Here is a 21151-nt window from a genome sequence, read left to right as displayed (position 1 = left end):
CTGAGGCGACTGTGTTTCGTACTTGCGAAAGGGCACCCTTCGAAAAATTCTCCCTTTTCCTTTACAATACAACGGATGGAACGCAAGTTCCCTGTAGAACCTTTAAGAGTCTAATTACGAACCACCTTCGATCCCCTCCTCTTCGACGTCCCTTTTCAACCCTCATATTTTCCATCGTACCAACCAACCCCCCATCCTCACTCCCACCTACTGCGTCGCCATTACATGCAAATGCCATGGTATCTCTTTCCGCTAATAAAAGTCGTGCTCTTGCAATTTAGGACATCCGACGTGAGGCTATGATGGCGCGACTATGGCTTCCGAAAAATATCTACCTATCCGTGAAGAAGCGCTTGAGTATACTCTCTCTAAGGAGAAAGCGCATGATCAAAATGATTATTACTCATTAGTCGCTAACAAGATTTTACGTTATTAGAATATCTTATTTAAACGATACGCGCATTTAAGCGAATCGAATGCGCATAGGAATATCGTTATCTGTTAATGTTCCTATTTTATCGCGCTTCTCGATCGAATATAGAATGCTTCGAGTTAACGAGAGAATTGTCAACTTGGATGGTTGCTTTAAGTCGATATAGCGGCTCCGTTTGGCTGCTGTGAAAATTGCGAGGAGTCGGTTATTGAAAGAAATAATTGAGCTGGGATAAGATTTTATCCGGTTGAGAGCTTATATTGCTGGGATGTGCCTATCGTCCTAGTGAGAAACATTGGACTCCCGAGATAATGTTTAATCGGAGCACGTTGCGGCTTTACGATATTAGAACGTGTTACGCACCCTTTCTCCTTTTAATCTCTTCTCTCTTCTCTCTTCTCTCTTCTCTTTCTTCTTTCTTCTCTCTTCTCTTTTCTTCTCTTCTCTTCTTTTCCTTTCGCTCTCTTTTAAGAACATAATAAGAACGAGTTTGGACGACTCAAGACGTTCCGCCAATGGACATTTACAACGCAGAGATGTTTAACCTACACCATGAAAGTGCCTGAAATGTGTTTGTAATGCATCCTTCTTCTTTCCCTTCATATCTATACACATCCACAAATATATAGATATATGTAATATATATATATATATATATATATATATATATATATATATATGTACATATATGGCGAACCCTCCGTAAGAATGTACATATTGGCCGAGCCATTACCGCTCCATCAAATCGTGACAACCATGATAGCATCGCCTTATATCGTTGAACAATGTGATTGAGATCTCCGTCGACGTGCCTTCGGCTATCTGAGAACTTTCCGTGCTCGTTCGCATAACATATTATCCTACTCGTTTACGCGATACTTAGCGTCAGATACAATAACTGTAAATTGTCAAAATCAATAACTGACTTTGCATAATGATTTTGAATTAAAAAAAAAAAAAGGAAAAGAAAAGCTATCCCAATAATTTTATCGGATTACTAAATATTCGCGAAAATTTTGCAACGCGTGTTTCGTAGATTTTTATAGAGACAATATTTTATTCGAGAGACGCTCGACTAAAAAATATTTCTCTTCTTGCTATTCTAATAGTTTAGTAGCCTAGTTTATCGCGTTCTTTTCTCTCTCCCTCTCTCAGCACATTATTTAAGCGCATTCAAGCAATAACGCAAGGTCTTCTAAGTTCATTGCGTCTGATGGCTTATAATACCTCTGTTGAGTTCAAGGCGAGCACAACATGTTTAAAATCTTCGTATCGTATAAATAAACTCTGAGAGAAAAAGACAGAAAGAGAGAGAGAGAGAGAGAGAGAGAGAGAGAGAGAGAGATATTGCCGACGAAAAATAATCCCTGATAATTTTGCGTTTCCGTGAAACGTGTGTATCACGACGAAGGACCGCTATTTATTTCATGGGGGAAACGGTATATATGAACGAATGTTTTTGTGAGATCATAATCTTATCTTTTGCTGTTGCATACGAGACACTGATTAATTCCTGTAACCCGATACGAAAAGTTCTTGTAAATTTTCGTCCTTTCAATCCCCCGAAGAAATATTTAAAGTACAGAAAGAAAAAAAAAAGAAGAAGAAAAAAAGAAGAAAGATTAAAACGACAAAAAATATGAAAAGAAAAAAAAAAAAAAGAAAAAAAAAACTCCGCGAGGTCGGTCGAGGAATAATTACTGCTAATAAATCAAATTTATCAAAATTTCGATGAGAAAATTCGTAAAATAAAATAATCAATTAATAGCGCGTATTATATAGGAAGTTTATCGAAGGTTAGGATTGAACATTCGAAGAGGAATTTTGATAAGTAGGAAGTAACAAAGTGAATTTGCGTTCGACAATGATTCCGACTATGTGTCATTATCAAATCGTCGAGAAGCTGGGATTCAAAGGCATTTTGTGAAAGCGCGATCTACGCGCGATCATGGAACGACTAGCTGACTACACGGTCCATGGACCAAGAAGAAGGAAGAGTCGTTAAGCAAACACACATATAATAAAAGCAGTAAGATAGAAGAACTCCCACGGGGTCTATCCCCACCTTCGAGCCAGCCAGCCAGCCAGCCATCCAGTCAGCCATCCAGCCATCCAGCCAGCCATCCAGCCAGCCATCCAGCCAGCCAGCCAGCCAGCCAGCTAGCTAGCAAGCAAGCCCTCCGAACTCCGCATCCTCGTTCCTTCATGGCTGCTCCCTTCGATGCAATGCGTTCGGCAGAAGGGAATAGAGCGCACATGCGCTCTCGTTCGCAGGCTCCGGTAACGATTCCACCATCCTCCCGACCCCTTCGTTATGACTTGGCACCCCCCACCAATGTCCTCGATCACCCGGCAACCACTACCACTAGCACCACCAGCACCACCACTACTATCGAACATTACCATCGAGGGATATAGGATCAACTCCGTAGAACGGACTCTAACACGAATAGACTGAGGCTCGTCGTACATACGTACGTACTTACATACCATCCGAACGTTTCCATGTTTTTCTCCTTCGCGAGACACGAGCCCACGTAGTGTACGTAGAACCTTGCCAGCTATCGCATTTGCTGTGCACAGCTAGAAAATGTGACTCTTTCTCTCTCTCTCTCTCTCTCTCTCTCTCTCTCTCTCTCTCTCTTTCTCTTTCTCTTTACGTATACATACGTACATGCACACATACGTATATATATATATATATAAGTATGTATATGTACATAGCTTGGGAAAGAGCAAGAGAGAAACGAACGTAGCTACCGGTTGGCTATGCACGTAGGTACGTAGAGGTACGCTGAAGGAGAAACAGGCGCAATACCTTCCAGTGAAGCCGCGGGCAGTACAAAAGCTGGAAATGGGGCCTTTAGTTTTTATCGAGGGATAAAAGTCGTGATAAGCTGTATCAGGGGTATACCGTGAAAGAGCACGGCGACGTACCTGCCCGATATTCAAACCGGATCGCTCGCCAACTATATATGTATATATATATATATATATATATATATATATATATATATGTATGTATGTATGTATGCGTACGTTCTTAGCAATGTTACCTCTCCTCTCTTTCCATCTCAGATTTGGTGTAGACATTGGTGATCGTTTTTTTGCTTCGATCCAAACGCTTTTTTGTCCATCGAATGAAATAGAGACAAAGAAACGAGGGTGTAGGCAGACCAAATGGATTTATTTGGCTTATTACAAAAATGTTACAAATTGTTGAATTCAAAACATACCGACAATGTTAGTTCGTTACTGTGAAATAAAAGAGTAATTGGACTCGTGCATTGTAAATCGAATTTAATGATCGTGTTAATGAGAAAGTAAACTTGGAAGGACAGAAGAGAATAGATAAAGAAGGATAATAGCGTTCCTCTTGAACAGACTGCTCTCTCTCTCTCTCTCTCTCTCTCTCTCTCTCTCTCTCTCTCTCTCTCTCTCTCTCTTGACGTCGAAATAATTTGTCGTGCTTGCTCCCTTAAGGCTTCTTCTTCTTCTTCGCTATAGACCTCGTATAAGGGTCAATAACTTGTAAAACGGTTCGTCGCTTCGATGCAGACTCGTATCGTGCTTTTAGATTTTGCTCAATGGACGTACGTGACCCTTTCGTTCTGACTAAAGTTAGCTAAATGGTTTCTGTTCTATTTACCGTGACTTCTCTTTTCTCTTTCTTTCTTTGTTTTTTTTTTATCTTTTTTTTTTACCGTAGAGAAACGTAGCAATGATTTTTTTATAAATAATCGAAGAAAAAGTATCAACGTGTTATTTTTTTGAAACATATTGTTACTTCATTCGCGACAAGCACAATCGTAAAGAATTTGTCGAACAGATTACGTGCTTATCAAGAAGTTAACACCCTTTTCACGATTATGAGAATGCACGTTAGAGGGACAATGCGGGCCGTCGGTAGTTCGTTCAGTTCGAAGTTAGAGTTGATGCGGGTTAATTGCAAGACGTCCTTGTAAACTGTCGTAATAAGGGCATAATAATAGGAAAACGTTGAACGTGGCAATGGCAAATACGAGAGAATCTGGCTACAATCCTACACGAAACGTCACTACTGCGTGCGGATAAAGACGTCACTGTTTAATACGCAATGCTGATGTAAGCATTGCGAACTACGAGATACGAGAGATACGAAGTGTAAATATACTTTGAACGCGTCGAAGCCTAGATGAAATCCGATACGCTTTATTCGTAATAAACATTATGTTACATATGTGGATATAACAAATCGTTCAAATGACTAATTAGCAATTTCTCCAGACGGTGTAATTCTTTGTTTTTTCTTTCTTTTCCCTCCCCTTTTTTGCTAAGTTCGATCATCTGTTATCCATCTCGTTACTTTTCGAAACAAAGAAACGAACTGTCTGTTCTCAGTCATCGGCATCACTTCTATTCCCAGATCTCTAAGTATCTTTGAGCGAGTATCCAAGAGCCGTTCCCATCGTCGAACGGTTAACGGAGAGTCGGCAATGAAATCGAAGCTGCGAATAGAAAGGAAAGCTCGGTAAACGTCAAGCGCACACTTTGTTCCGACCAATTCGAAATGCGGCTTGGCTGCTACGAGAATGGATAGAGAGAGAGAGAGAGAGAGAGAGAGAGAGAGAGAGAGAGAGAGAGAGAGACAGACAGACAGACAGACAGACAGACAGAGAAAGAGAGAAGGGAGAAGAGGAGAGAGAGAGAGAGAGAGACAAAGAGAGTAAGAGAAGGATGCAGCTCCCTATTCGGTATTGGCTATCTCAGAGCATAGATTATACAGAAGCCCTCTGGGAGAGCGAACCACCCTACTATCTACCTTCAAACCCTCGTCCTGTACCTCGACCACGACCCGCCCTCGTCTCTCTTCTATTCCCTTCTAACTCTGACCTCTCTCTCTCTCTCTCTCGCTTTCTCTTTACATGCTATGGCTAAAGGTCTATATCGCGCACCGTCAAACCTGCCCGAATTGCTCGTCGTCGTGTTATGCAAACGGCCACATTTGTTACGATAGTGCCCGCCAGGGGGTCGTTCTCCACTACAGTCTCGTGCCACAACGTCGTAGAGACATAGAGTAACACAGTCATATAGAGAACAGAAGAGAGAGACAGAGAGAAAGAGAGAGAGTAGTCGCGCGAACTGAGTTCAAGTCGAACGTGGCCACGATTCAAAGCGAATGCCTTCGAGCGAGCAACGCTCGAGGTGCCGGCCACGTTTTCCTACCCTTTCTGTGCACGATCAACATCGTTCCGTATGTCAGCACTACGTTCCTGTGACTGCATTCTTTTGTCTCTTTCGAAACAGTCGCGTAAATTTGTTCCTTTCGATCTTCTCTTAGATCTTCGTCTCTCAGACGCAAACCACCCTTCTCCGCACTACACAATTATACATATAAATATGTATAAATGTATTCATTTAATTTCGATAATATATGATAAATATCGCTGAGAAAAGAAAGATAGAAGTATTCTATTGGCGTGTTCCAACGATTTCCAATGAAACGTATGTAGGTACTTGTTTGTGTGTAATATTATTAATAATAGTAATGATAATAATGACGATGATGAGTAATCGTTCATTATGTTTTTATTTTGTCTTAGAACGATTATCAATGTTGTAGTAATTTGACCGGTAGATTAAAAAGAAATCAAGATTATTATTCAAAGCCCGAAAGAAAGAGCATTGTTTTTTTTTTAGAGTTACTCGATGAGAGAAACAAATGTTCACCTTCAAGAATGAGTCATTTCATTGAGATACTCCCGAACGAATGTTTTGTTTGTTTTTCTTTTTCTTGTAGTTCTACGAATGATATGCCGAGAGAAAGTATAGATAATTATTTTGAAGGTCGTACTACTACGTATCTCGAGCTACGATAAGCCAGTACGTACTACAGTTCGTTTTATAACGTCGTCGGGAACGCACGATCCTCTTAAAAGTTTCGTTCTAACGTTAGTAGAAAATCGCAAAATAATTCGTCAGATAATTTCTTAAATGTTATATAAAGAAAAATGTATACGTTGATACATTCGTTGTTAAATAGTTAATACGTTTGATCGTTACACGTAAATGAGTCAAGGAGAGAAAGAGTATTATGATATATTATCTCGATCCTTCTACTATCGTGAAAATTCGTGAAATCGTGGATCTTCGTCAGTCGTCAGGCGTTTCTCGCTATCGCTCTGTGTCCTCCTCGTAAAATTTTATCGAGCGTGTAACCGACACCGCTCGACGCGTCGTATCGTTCGATTTTAACGACCATCCCGCGCGCTCGTTTCCCTTTGAAACGCCGTCGATGAACTTGAAATTCACGAGAGTACGACAGGAGATTCGGAAAGGGTTCGAGGAAGTCCGATTTACCGTTGTTGTGAGTGAAACGCGTAACGCGTTTTCCTTTCCTCTCTTATACATTTACTATTTGATTTGGCGAGGTTAGGGTAATGAAGAAAACTCGAAAGATTCTTAAGAAATCTAGTCGAAAAATAGTCCAGCTTTAATCCTTTTATCCCAACGGCATAAATGGGGAAGGTTATCAAGATAAAATGTAAAAGAGCATCGTCTTCATTTTGCATCAAGAAAGTTTTCTTCGGAATTCGTCGTTGGACGAACACAGACGAGGTAAGAGAAGAAAGAGTGAGTGAGAGAGAATGAGTGAGTGAGTGAAGGAAGGGGGAGGGATAAGGGTGAGATACTCTCGACTACACACGACGAACTTCCGCTATGGAGAAAAGGCGATTTTTCTCTTAAACACTACGGTAAACTAAAGTTTCGGTATAGAGATGAAGAGAAGTTTGACGCCAGCAACGACGACCGACCGGAGGACTGCGATATCTGTTGAAAACTCTCCTCGAAACGAGATGTTTGTTACGGGGAGAGAAACTTTTAGCTAAAAGGGGCCAAAAGCGAGCCGGTAACGCGAATAGTCCAAATCGCCACGAGTAGAAAGAGAGGGTAAATACTCGTTACACGTTTTAGAAATCTACCTTCTTTCTGTACAATTCGACTACTTTTTTTCTTCTTCTTCTTCTTCTTCTTCTTCTTTCTCTTCTTCTTAACAAACGACAAAAACGAACCGCACGAGGGTCCTTTAATTTGAATTTCACGAGTGAGATTTAAAACGGAGAGGAAAAATTTTTCCTCTTTAACTTCGCTTTCGATAGTAAATGAAATTTAAAGAAGAAGAAGAAAAAAAAAAAGAAAAAATAATTGTACTTCAATAAGAGTTTCCTCCGTGATTCGAATAAAAATCTTGACTAAAACGTAATATAAAAACAGACAGTCGAATAATAGTACATCGTATTTACATTTAGATACTCGATAAATCGTTAACGATAGTAGCGTGGGTACACGTGAATTTTTTAACGATGTTTATACGATATATAGTATAAATCGACTAATCAGTAACAAGCTTTAATCTAAATTGCTATTACCGTAACGATTGGACAGAAAGAATTGCAATTAATATATATGTATATGTAAGCTTAGATCAACGATTATGGAGTACAAGTTTCCTCCCACGTTCGACGACTCGTTGAATTATTCAAGATTGAAGAAATTCTTTCGATACGTATCTTCGGATAATAAGACTAAATACAGTAGCATAGAAAGGAGGCGTATTCGACTAATATGTAAGAATTTGCGATCGCGATTCGCACGTGCTTCGTCCTTATTTCAGCGAGCGATTTCATTTTGCTCGTTTACAACGAGGAGTCGATTATTTTAATTGAAATCCGCGATTTCGAACGCCAATATACCTACCTACCTATCGCGTATCGAGCGTAATTTAACGGCGAAGATCTTACAGGGGCCGTTCCCCGTGTTTCCAAGGGAAACGGCGAGTCGAGTAAATTAATAGAGCGAAGGTTACATGAACAGGACTTTAGGCTCGATCGGAGTTAAGGCAATGCGAATGAGAACGGGCAGAAGCCTTATATGGAATTCAGTGCGATGAAAAGAAAAAAAAAAGAAAAAAAAAAGGAAGAAAAAAGAAAAGGAAAGAGAAAAAAAAGGAGAGAAAAGGAGTAAACGCGATTCCGGGATAAAAGTGATGGTATAATTGCGATAAATTATACCATCCGGCAATAATTAGCAGGGTATGCTGGCAAACAGATGGGAGGCTCCTTCGTCCGTGTAAACGTACATTTCGATATTTCAAACCTTTTTGCGATCGTCGAGAACCATCGCATATCTATATACACCTATCTACGTATCCTATGTATTTGCTTACATTATATGTGCGCTTAGCCAAGCTCCCTTGGTAATCAGTTCATTAAGGTTAATGGCTGCCTTTCTAAATTAGAACGCGAACGACCACAGACTCTTTGCAAAGATCGCACGTGCTTCCTACCATTAGAACAAAAGATTAAACCTCCAAAATCTACCTTCTCTGGGAACACTGACAAACATAAAAAAAGAAGAAAAAAAGGAAAGGAAGAAGAAGAAGAGAAAAAAAGGAACACGTCCGTCGAAATACCTTTCTGTCCTATCTGACTACTACTCCAAAAAAAAAAACTTTGCTCTTTTACGATGAAGCGGTCAACTTTACGTTTTATCGAACTACTTTCGCGATACGCTTCGATCGCTTAAGAGCATACTATACGTCGGTGGTAATTATGAAATTTATTTTTCTTTACAAAATTCCACGATTCCTTACTATGTAGTTTACTATCGTATTCTATTTTTTTCGTACTTTAAAAGCCACCACAAAATCGTTCTACGTCGTTAAGCCACCATTTACGTTGTTTTTCTACATCACCGCGTTAAAATATATCAAGAGTATAGGATGAATTTATCGTATGGTGATAGAGAAAAAAGAAATAAAAATAAAAAAAAAAAGGAAAAAGAAATAAAAATGAAAAATAATAAAAATAAGATAAAGAAAGAAAGAATAAAAATATTATTAAAAAAAAAAAAAAAAAAAGGAAAAAAGACAGAAATAAAAAATAAAAAGAAAAAAGAATCGGAGCCAGGAGCCATGCGTTTTGTTTATACGGCAATGAAACGATACGATGGCATTAGTAGAAATTTACGAGGATATCGGAAAATCTGGCACGTCGTAAAAACTCAAACGATTACTTCCGATGGATGACGCGATGTTTCTCTCGTTCTCTCTTCTCTCTCTCCCTCTCTCTCTCTCTCTCTCTCTCTTTCTCTTTCCTTTTTATTAATTTCATACGTTTTGATAAAGACTGCTTTTGACTTGTAACATTGCCCGTAAATGCATATATAGTATCAAGATAAATTTATTTGGATATTTTTTCAAGGAATCTACTAACCATTTATCGTTCAAAGATAAGCTCGCAACATTACGAGCATTATGCGAAATGAACTTGATGAGTTATATACTTAAAGTATAATGACATGAGAATCGTTAAAGCAATTATACGAATAATAGTTCTATTTGCGTAAAATGCTTTCACATCGTAATGTTATTGCGAAAACATTGTTTCTCGAAAAATCGATATCTCATAAAATCGAACGAGAAGTCGTATTAAAAAAATTTGTATGTAATAACGTTCGTTTATTTAATATATATATATATATCCAATTGTAATACTTTCTTTCTTTTATTGACTTCAATAGTATAATACTTATTCTGATGATGATCATGAAAAAAATATAACAGTGCGAATTTCTTTTTTTAAGATTTGACTGAGTCTATCCACCAAAATTTCATTTCTTTTTTTATTTTCGTCAGAGATATCGTCAAAGAAGCCTTTACTTTCACTTTACTAAAGCACTAAAAAAAAAAACGGCTGATTTACGCACGCCGATCGGTCGATCCTTGTCGATCAGGTAAACTTTACTTTTTACTATTCGGAATTGTCCATGACGGGAATCGTGACAAAAAGGGTATTGGTGAAAGTTCGGTAAAAAAGTAGCTATCCCTTAAAAGAGTCGAGATTTTCCCGTGAAGGGGTACGTGGCTTTTTACTTCGCTGTTGGCAACGAAGAGAGAAAGAAAGAAAGAAAGAAAGAAAGAAAGAAAGAAAGAGAGATAACAAGAGAGAGAGAGAGAGAGAGAGAAATGAAAGTGTTTGAAAAAAGAAAAAGAAACAAAGGAAAAAAAAAGAAAGTTATGTAGTTTCATCGAAACATCTCGCTATAGAGTTAGGCCATTAGAGTTTTAACCTTCGTTAAAAGCAAAACGAGATGAAAGTGAAAATGAAATGAAATGTAATAATTATAGAAAATGAGAATGGAATAATAAAATTGTGACATATCCGAATGAAATACGAGAGAACTTTTTAAGTGGATGAACGAGCCCCAAGCCATTTTGTAATGTTATCGACGAAACTCGAGATGCAGTTGCAAGTGTCATTGCACCATTCCTACGAATGCCCTATACAAATGTCCACGATATGTCTCTCTTGACCGTTTGCATACATGCATATTATCGTTATGCAGGTAAAGGACATCGGTTGCATACTTATGCGAACATCTCGCTGAAACTTTTTCGAGGATTCTATCGTCGCGAACGAGACGTGCCTCGAAGTGAAACGATTCCTCGTTGGACTTGCCATGACCCTGAGAAACATATCGATATGACGCACTTTGAGTTTCGCATTAGTTCGTGTTAAATATGTGAAATGTATATGAATTAAATGGATGAATGAAACAGTGATATTTTTTTCTATATTAGTTTGCGTGTAGTAGTTGATCAAATCAAGATATATTCGATCATATCGATGTTTCTGAACATAGACATACATTATCATAGATGGCGAATAAAAAATTAATAGAGCATTTTGAAGAAAAAAGAATTAATAGCAAATTTTTATTTACATCTCATTGTTCAAAGAAATTTACCATCTACCAATTAGATACAAAGCTGATCCTTAACAAAGTAGAGATCAAAAGTTGTCCGTCGGCGAGTATAGCAAAGATGTTCGGGTCAAATAGGTAGCGCTCCCTTAAATTCGCACTTACGTCCATTAATAACGCATTTTGGGAATTACATGGAGTACCGGTTCCGCTCGTATTGGAGCACAAATGCGAAGCGATAAAATGTATAGGGGTCCTGCGATCGGTTGGGCACGCGATTCTCAACGATAGCAGATGCTTCCTACGTAGAGGACGGTACGATTCAGCAGCCCGGTTTAAGGTAGAAGAGATAAAAGTAAGGCGGCCTTTCGAGGAGGTGCAGGAAAGTGTAAACGTACGGTGACGTTTAGAATCGACCGGTCGTCCTGGGGATTTGACTGGTATGATGCTTTCGGCACGCGACAAAACGGGGTACGCGCTGCGCCGTATGACCATAAAATAAACGTTTGGGGTGGCGCAGGCGGAGGCCAAAGCTAGCAGCGCATAAACACTTATATAACGGCAATTAAACTGCTTTTAAGGCCCATAAAACTGCAGTTTCAATAATCTCTGTGACAACACGATTCTCTCTCTCTCTCTCTCTCTCTCTCTATCTTTTTCTCTGTCTCTCTTTCTGACCTGCCTCTTCTTCCCTACCCTTCGTGTCTCTTCACGAACCCGTTCGCTGCTTTTGGCCACATCTCGTCTATCCTTTTGTCATCCTCCGTCATCGTCCTTTGAGATATGCGACGATTTTCTTTCGTATGTTAGATCGAACAACGTCCTCTCTCTCTCTCTCTCTCTCTCTCTTAAAAGAAACGATAAAAAGAATGCCACGTTAAAGAAAAAAAAAAAATAAAATGAGAAGAAAAATAGAAGAAGGAAGAATCCCAGGGAGAAACGGAGAAAGAAGGCGTCGACGGTCGAAACGATCGCAAAACTCGCTTTCATGAGTTCAGGATTGTCGTACTTTTCCGAGAGGGTAAAACCAGGGTTGCTGGTCACGGGGTGTTCACGCGATAGTAACGGAACGCTACTACGCGTACGTACGCCTAGTTGGATTTCGGTGTGTACAGAGGAGGTTAGCGCGAGATAATGTATAATTTATAATCAGGCCGAAGCTGCGTCGTTCTACGAGCTGAATCCTCCGCCCCGAGAGCCGGCAACCCCTCATTAGCATTCGATGATGGCTGCCGCGTCCTGCAGCGTCGGTATTATCCCATTTCATCGTCCCTGCTTGTTCCTCCCCTACCTGGACCTCTTCTCCACCTTTCCCATCCTCCACCATCACCCCTTCTCTCTCTCTCTCTCTCTCTCTCTCTCTCTTTCTCTTTTCCTCCTCCATAGTCACTCTTAGCGCCGTCGCTTCGACTTCGTTTCTCCCTCTTTCTTTCTATTTCTCTCTCTCTTTCTCTCTCTCTCTTCCCTCTCTCTCTCTCTCTCTCTCCCTCTCCCTCTCCCTCTCCCTCTCTCTTTTTCTGCATCCAGGAGCCATCGAATATTCCCTCAAAAAGTATGACACCTATCGCAATTTCGTTCCAAGTACGCTTCGTGGGACGAATTCCGGATAGATGGACCATCTTTCTCAGTTCGTACGTGCGCAGAACGAAACTTCTTCTTGGTTATAACTTGCTATCAACGATACTCCAATTTCTCAGAGACCGGTTAGAAAATTGTTTCCTCACGACGGATCGACATGGCCGATCGATAATTAAACGAGAAGTGTATGTATATATATATATATATATATATATATATATATATATATATATATATATATGAAATTTTCCGAAAGGATAGAATAAATTTGATATTTTTGTTAGATATATACATCATCCGTTAATATTTTCATTATTTATTATATTTAGATGGAGAAAGTTAAAAAGCAATCGAATGATTAATTTTTATTAATCGATCGATGCAAGGAAGGGATGAATTAAAACATTTTAAAAGGTGCAAACCTTAAAAATTCTCAAGAGGCTGTAATATAATAATCGTTGTAATTCGATTACGTTCTTTCAACGACTATAAAGAAGTCAGATTGTAGAGTTTTCGCATTGCGACCTCGTTGTAACGACTAACGAAGATCGGGTTCGCTCCATAAAAGTGTAAAGGATGATAGGTAATGATTTTATGAGCACGATCTACGCCCACTCCTCGTCACGCCGTCATCGTTTCCCTCTTCTTCTTTCTTTCCTCTCTTTAACAGTCTACTCGACCCTAAGCTAAGGCTCGAGTAATATAAACGCATCGTTGAAAGCTAGTGAAACGAATTCGTGAGATTTCTACTTTACAATTTTTTCACTCTTCTTTTATGTAGATATGTAACATATAGAATAGATTTGTTTTCTCGAGAATAATAAATAATTCTCGATTATCTAGGACGGCTATTTTAATTTTCAACGAATCGCATGTGTGTATCTAATTTTATTAATTATCTTAAAAATGTATAATATTAAGTATCTAATATATTACGATAATAACAGTTTACATTTTGTTATTAAAGAAATAAAGAGATATCCTAATCTTTGAGAAAGGAGAGAAATTGCGAATTCAATAGAGCGTATATACCTACATACGTACGTACGTACATACGTACATACATACATACATATATACATACCATACATATATACATACGTGCATATATAACTCGGTCGGTGTTAGCTCTGGTGATCTTGTAAATATTATCGAGCAGGAGAGAAAAATATCGGCTAAGCCTTTCTCGTCCGACAGGAACGATAGGCTTGACCATGGCTTCAGAATCCGGGTGTACGAGGTCCGTTTGAAATTATTAACCGGCGAGCGTAAACAAACCGAGATAATAAAATAAAAAGTGTTTGAAGTTTTAATTTTATCTAATCGCTATTTACTACGCCATTGTACGGCCGTAAGTGGCTCTATAAAAGATAGGCGCCGGATTATTCGCCAGCAACATTATCACGGTGACGACAGGTGTAGTTGGCCGTATACATGTCCTTCTTGCATGCGCAAGTATCATAAATGAATAGGATACAACTTCGCGCGTGCGGCCGGTAGTACGACTCACGTGAACGTTCCCAAACCATGACCTTGCTCTTGACGCGCTCAAAAGATCCCACGTATATTACGTAGTAGCTACGTAGGCGTGCCTTTTAGTTTCTCGAAAGATTAGACGATTCGGATCTAAATCTAGCTAAGTATTCGTCCTAACGAATTTTACGATTAACGAATCGATCATTATCAATCGATGCTACGATGATTTTTCTTTTCCTCTTCATCTTTTTTCTTTCATTAATAATAAACGTCCATTGTCAATAACATTCATCGTAAAACTTTGCACTCGAAAGAAAAAAAAATGGTTTGTAATCTAAGTTTCGAAAGAAACTAGAAGGGGGATCCCCCCTCCCTGTGAATAGAAATCGGCGAAGAAAAATATGGTTACCATATGTAGCTGTATGAGAGCGTCCTACGCAAGGAAGAAACACGAATCCTTTTATACGCGACTCCTCGTAAGGTCTCCCCCTAATAACGATATCGTTTGAGAACCCTTTTGTCGCGTATTTCCGACGTATGTATATACATATATACATATATATACATACATATATGCACGTAGGTAGGTATGTAAGTATCTACGTACTTAGGTAGGTACGTACATAGGTAGGTACGTAAGTACTACGTATTACTTTATTGAAACCCGGTAGCTTTTGCGAATATATTTTTAGCGGAATCTCCTCGGTCGTATAACGTACTACGTTACGATTCTAATTAACGAGAGAAATGCGGAATAAATATGAGCGATCTTACGATAAAAAGAGCTTTACTCACCGCATACGACTCTGTCAAAGGGGCTCATCCAATCTGCAAAACAAGAAAAATGTCATTATAGAGACGTACTCGAGAGTCGTGAGCGTCCGCTGATTAAAAGACTCGACGTCCTTGTAAATTATATTACGATATTTCCATCGAGCGACAACGTTCCCAAGACAGTCTGCGAATGCATGACGTCTTCGAGTAAGAAAGAGAAAGAGTAAGAGAAAGAGAAACGAAGCTGAACCAAGTCAAGGTTTCTTTCTTCGTCAAATAAAAAAACAGAGAGAGAGAGAGAGAGAGAGAGAGAGAGAGGGAAAGAGATATTCACGTTCGTCGAACTTTTTAGCGGATGCTCGCGTTTGCAAGACACAAACTTAAGTAGATATATACAACGTGGAGAGTTAAGAGACTTAAGCCGACAGAGAGACGCAAAGCGAAGGAGAAAGACGAATAAAGAGAGGGAGGGAGAAAGAGGGATGAAGGGAGGGAGGAAGAAGCGAGGAAGAAGGGGGTTCCGACGTTTCATGCGTTTCGCCGCTCCAACAAGATGCAATTAGAAAGTTAGGAAACTTAACAGTGAGACGCACAAAGCTCGCAATAATTTCAACCGGCAGGGAGGATTAAAGGAAGGATCGGCACCGCTAAAGCACATCTCTCGTAATCCTTTTTGTCTCCCGATTCAATTTAAGCCGCGCCGGATTACGCCCCCGGCGACGACAATTTTTTCCGCGTCATTCTTTCTCCCTTGTTGTTCTATTTCGTTCTACTCGAGTGTATCTATATTCGATGCAATTAATAAGAGTTTATCGTCCGTATCGTTGAATCATAGATCTTTAACGATCGATCGATCGATCGAATTCAATCAGATTTCTCCCAATGTTTTTATTTTAATTGATATATTAAGTATTTAAAAGAACGTTTTACGTAATAAGATATACGTTTTGCAATCGATATAGATAAATACTGATATCTGCCAATTGAGAAATGAAAATGTACCGTTTAATTCAATCACGTAAATATTTAGATTAGAAAAATTATCGATCGGAAATATTTAACGATTGAAATGGAAGTATATACTGCGTTGTTTATCTTACTCGCGTAAAACTATTAAAGGAAGAATATTAATTTATTAACATCACATTGTCGTCAATATGTCCTTATTTTCTTATTAGCAAGTCTATATTTGCAAGTATATATTTTGCAATCGAATAATCATCACTTTAATCGACCGTCTTTAATCGTTTGGCACGAAATGAATGATCAGGCAGATATATTCAACGATCAAAGAAACGAAAGCCAAGAGGTTAGCATCAAATCGTTACATTATTATAAGCCAGCGATAGGAAACAGGCTTAAATAATTTGCATATACGATGATTACGTCTTAATCGAAGCATATTCAATGAAATACCGTTTTAATTGCTCTTTACATTACGGAATTACCATTTGTCTCTTTACAAATAGAGGTAAAGAAATTACTTGATATATGAGAAGGATGCATAATTTTTGAATATTAAACGAATCTAAACAAAATTTGCAACTCAAAAGTCGTGTTTATCCCGATTGCCAATTTACGTTTATAAATTCAACGGATTCTCTAGGTAAAAACACTTTCCTCTCATCTTTTTATGAATATTCAACGAAATAATACGATCTCAGGATCGATCAAATTACAAGAACGAATATTTCAATAATTTCGTAGATACCTCGGCGTAAATGGATCTTTTCTGTAAGTTTCCGAATATCTCTCTAAAATATTTATCTCTTTGAGAGGAGATGTTCGAAGAACTACGATAGATATAGGAAATAACAAACGGAGTATTTCTCCGTGTTCATGGCTTAACTTGAAAGCGCACGCTGGAATGGCATTAGCGACGCAAGAAACATGCCGATAAGACGACATCGACACTTTGTTTTGGGCTAATAAATTAACGAGGAAGTATCGTCGAATGCATTATGTACGACACGAACGAGTTTCGCGTTAAACAATGGAAGTTATTGCTTCGGCGTGAGCTGGAATTTACGATATTTAATTACAAAGAAAAAGGAAATAAAAGTGTAGCGAAGCGAAGCTGGTTTCTAAATGTAAAACATCGCGACGTTAGGTAATGATCGATTGCATTGAATGTTGATAAATGATTTTACAGATGTTATTGATAGGTTTGAAAACGAATTTGACAAGAGTATTGCAAAGAAGCGTGATAGAATGAGATAGAAGATTAGGGTTTCGGATAATCGATACTCACCTGTGATGGACATCCAGGGGTAGCGAGGAATGTCCGAGATACCAGGTTGACCGGTGGTAGGCTGCTGGCAGGAGGTGAGAGGGTCGACGACGGCCGAGGCCGCGGCAGCCTGATGATAGAACTGTGCCGCCGCGGCCATAGATGCGGAAGCGGCCGATACGGCGGAGGAAGCCGAGGCGGAAGAGACGAGGCTACCAGGGGTAGCACCGTTTTGATGATGATGGCCGAGGGTATAGTTGACCATAGGGTCGGCCGATGTTGGTGCGACATTTCCAGCAAGGCTGGCGGTGTAACGGCAAGATTTGTCACCGGCTGTTGCGGCGTCGACGGCCGCTGCCGCGGCGAGGGCAGCGCTGGAGGCTGCGGCCGCGCTCGAACCGAATCCAGGAACCATGCTGGAAGTCGCACCGAACGCGGCCGCCGCGACCGCTTGTTGTTGCTGATGATGATGGTGCGCGGCCGCGGCCGAAACGTAAGGATACATGCTTGATGCGGTGCGGGCCGCCGGCGAGGTCGAGGCCGAACTACCCGAGTGTTGAGGGCTCGAGCCCGTCGGACTCGGCGAATTGTGCTGCTGTGCGTAATTTACTGCCGCGGCCGCGACCGCAGCCGCGGATAGGCTTGATTCTAAGCTCGCAGCCGCGCTCGCCGGACTGCTCGCAGCGGTACAGGCCTGTATCGTACCGGGATTCGTGCTAGTGAACAGTTGTTGGTGATGGAACTGCTGATGATACTTTGGTAGCATACTATCGATTATGAATTTCGAACTCATATCGCCTGGCCGATGAGCGATCGAGCCCTATCGCCGCGATCCCTCCTCGTCCGGCGTCGGCCCTCGCTCGGACGTCCTCCGTGCCGACGTCCTCAGCGCCGGCAGCCTCGTGCCGTCCTCCGCGCCGGCGGATGCCTCGTCATCGCTCTTTGCTCTCTCTTCTTTCTCTTCCTCTTCTTCTTCTTCTTATTCCTCTTGCTTTTGGTTCTTCCTCTTCCTCTTATATCTATTTCCAACTCCTCTATCACTCTTCAATTCTATCGACAATTATTATATACCCTTCCTCTTCCTCCTCTTCCTCCTCCCTCCAAGACTATCCTTCACATCTATCTATCGTCACTCAGACAACAAGCCAACACATTTCTTTCTCTTGTCACAACTATCAGACGGGATAATAAAAACCGCGAAAATAGCGCGCGCGCGCGAGCGAACGAGCTAACGAGCTAACGAGCTAACGAGCTAGCTAAGGCCGATCACGACTATTGCGAACCGATCATCTCACCGTCGATCCATCTCCGAGATATTCACGGACTCATTTGCGCGCGCGTTCACTCTTCTCGTTCACGGAATTGTTGGCAGGCCCGATGACGATGACGAGCGCGACGACGACGACGACGGCGACGGCGACAGCGACGGCGACGGCAGCGACGGCAGCGACGACGGCAGCCAGCAGCCGATGGAACGGCGCACCACTGCGAGGAGAGAGAGAAGAGAAGAGCCGTGGCCCCTCTGTCAGGTGTTAGAAGCCGTTTCTTGCGTACTTCTCGGATAGTCGACGAATCCTTTATGGGCCATGCATGAAGGTACTATAGCCCCCTATCCCGAACGCCGCGTACTACAACCCACGGCCAGCTAAATGTAACCCCTTACAATAATGGCGCCGCTTGTCTCTCCGCGTTCTGCCCCCCTCTCTTCGACGGCCGAGCGTGGAGCGCCGGCTGCCGGGGGCACCAGCTGGTAAACACTGCCGGCCAATCGACGCTCGCTCTTTACCGAGCCCCGCCAATCCGGCGCAGGCTAGGCGCGCCAAGATGAATGGCTCTCTCTCTCTCTCTCTCTCTCTCTCTTTCTCTCTCTGTCTTTCTCTCTCTCTCTCTCTCTCTCTTTCTCTCTCTGTCTTTCTCTCTCTCTCTCTCTCCCTCTGTCTTTCTCGGTCGCCGTTTCTTTCTCCTTCTATCACGTTTTCTCTTTCTCACTCGCTCGCTCCCGTCGCGAGGTTCGCCTCTCTCCGATCTTCGCTCTGCCTTCTTATTTGTGTGTGTTTCTTCGTCTATCTCTTCGTGTGGGTGTATGTGATTATCTGTACACGCGTGCGCGCGTATATGTATACATAGAGAGAGCTTATACCTCGCACGATCCGCTCAGCCGACGGTCCGCTCCTTTCGACGGGCGACTACTCTGCGAGACGCTCGTTGCCTCCCTCGGAGACTCTCTCTCTCTCTCTCTATGTTTCTCTCTATTTCTCTTTTTCTCTATCTCTCTCTTTATCTCTCTTTCTCTCTATGTGTCTGTCTCTTTGATCGTCTTTCTTGCTTTTCCACGCTGCGAAGCGTAATCGCGAATCGTCGGTGTAGCAACTCCATCATTTCTTCCTCTCCGTATTGAGAAATCGTTCGTTTTCTGCATTCTATCTATCTCTCTCTCTCTTTCTCTCTCTATCTCTCTCTCTCTCTATCTCTATATATATATCTACATATATGTATATATATCGACTACTTTCAACTCGTTGAAACTCTTCGTTGCTAGTGATAATAGACGGTCGAATGTATCTCTTGCGAAAATAATCGGTCTTAGTTTTGATTAATCCTATCGGCTGTTTTCGCCGACGGAGAATCAAACGCTAAGTATACATCGAATCCGTAAAAGATAACTATTTACCTACTCGACATTCTTACGTGAAAGCTTAGGCACATCTAGGTATCTCGAATGGTATACGAGGAAAAAGGAAAGAACAAAGCAATGAAGAGGAAAGGGGCGTAAAGAGAAAAAGAGGAAAGAGGGAGAAGGGTTTCGTTCGAAGGGTAGAAAGACGCAAGGGCGGGAAAAAGTCTTAGCCGGTTCCGACGTTCCTTACGATGGACAGCCCATTTTGCACACCCCATTTTCTAGATAAACTCGAAATATCGAGACTCTTAGCCTACCGGCCGATAGAGACGGCAAGCAGTTCTCTCTTTCGACGGTGTGGAACCGCCGAGACAGATTATCATAAAAATCGTTAAATCGTCGACTTAGCTATGCTTTATCGTTGGTATTCACGATACCCAGTTCTATCGCTGGTCCCTTTGTAAGGTGATCGTTACATCGAGAAATACGTAAATAGATTTTAGGTACTTACTTACCGTTGTTGTCGAACTCGATCTATCGAATCTGAAACAAAATAACATACGTTAGTAATTCGAGTATGTTTCTAATCAATCTCGAAATAAAAAGAATTATTTAATCCTATCATCATAAATATCGTATAATCCAAGTAACTAATAAAATCATTATTCTTTCTTTTAACGATCGAAATAAAAGTACGATATTTATATAAATTTGCAGTAGTTAAGATCTTGATCGATGTAATTAACATTAGATCATTGAAAATAGATGGACGTTAATTGTGTATAGAGTCACGAATAAATGAATCGTGTTTTGATATATATTAACATGAATCTTTCATTACGACTAAGATTACGTATTATAAATTATTGATAGTTTTTACTGATAAACGTAGATATATAAGAATTGTTTCTTACTACGGAAAGGGCAATTTGATTTCTATTTTTGATATTTTGATGAAAGCTTTTCGAGGTAAGAAACAACGATAGACAGTGAGAAAAGGCGTGGTCTTCAGGTACCATAGAAATGAGAGAGAGAGAGAGAGAGAGAGAGAGAGAGAAAGAAAGGGGAACCTCCCAAATATGAAAGAGGCATCTGTGTTTCTACCTACCTAATCTATGAAGACGAATGTCTCGACTTCTTTGACTTTTCTAAGCACCGCGGGAAATTTTCTTCTCCCTTTGAGATACCGCTCATGTTTCTTATAACATTCGATGTCGGACGTCAAGTAAAAAGGAAAAAATGCATGCTCTCCATTGTTGTCGCATCAACAATGTAAAAAATCACGAGAAAGGATATCTAA

General features: G+C 40.6%; 3 protein-coding genes across 11 annotated transcripts in view; 1 reads left to right on the top strand and 2 right to left on the bottom strand.

Annotated features, from left to right (window-relative positions):
- Window positions 1-19087, bottom strand: part of LOC122628311 (homeobox protein abdominal-A homolog) — a 30854-nt gene extending 11767 nt beyond the window's left edge. The window contains exons 1-3 of one of the 4 annotated variants that reach the window (XM_043810488.1): window positions 17407-19087; window positions 17256-17364; window positions 15026-15058 (exon numbers count right to left, since the gene is read on the bottom strand). In XM_043810488.1, coding sequence (XP_043666423.1) covers window positions 15026-15058; window positions 17256-17364; window positions 17407-18027 — 763 coding nt within the window. In that variant the 5' untranslated portion in view covers window positions 18028-19087. Of the gene's footprint in view, window positions 1-15025; window positions 15059-17255 lie in introns of all 4 variants that reach the window. The other 3 variants (XM_043810486.1, XM_043810490.1, XM_043810487.1) reach the window with 3 other exon arrangements.
- LOC122628314 overlaps window positions 1-21151 on the bottom strand; it is a 305366-nt gene that overhangs the window by 116537 nt on the left and 167678 nt on the right. For 5 of the 6 annotated variants that reach the window (XR_006327004.1, XR_006327005.1, XR_006327006.1 and 2 more), the window contains one exon: window positions 19140-20394. Coding sequence is in view for 3 of the 6 variants with exons in the window: in XM_043810494.1 (XP_043666429.1) it covers window positions 20295-20394 (100 nt within the window). In the remaining 3 variants the exon portion in view is untranslated. Of the gene's footprint in view, window positions 1-19139; window positions 20395-21151 lie in introns of those variants that run through there. The other variant, XM_043810497.1, reaches the window with a different exon arrangement.
- Window positions 6328-21151, top strand: part of LOC122628316 — a 61957-nt gene continuing 47133 nt past the window's right edge. Inside the window, exon 1 of the mRNA XM_043810498.1 lies at window positions 6328-7030. Coding sequence (XP_043666433.1) covers window positions 6932-7030 — 99 coding nt within the window. The 5' untranslated portion in view covers window positions 6328-6931. The remainder of the gene's footprint in view (window positions 7031-21151) is intronic.

Source organism: Vespula pensylvanica, chromosome 4, assembly GCF_014466175.1.
Source record: "Vespula pensylvanica isolate Volc-1 chromosome 4, ASM1446617v1, whole genome shotgun sequence".
Classification (NCBI taxonomy): domain Eukaryota; kingdom Metazoa; phylum Arthropoda; class Insecta; order Hymenoptera; family Vespidae; genus Vespula; species Vespula pensylvanica.
This window is presented reverse-complemented; position numbering and strand designations above follow the sequence as displayed.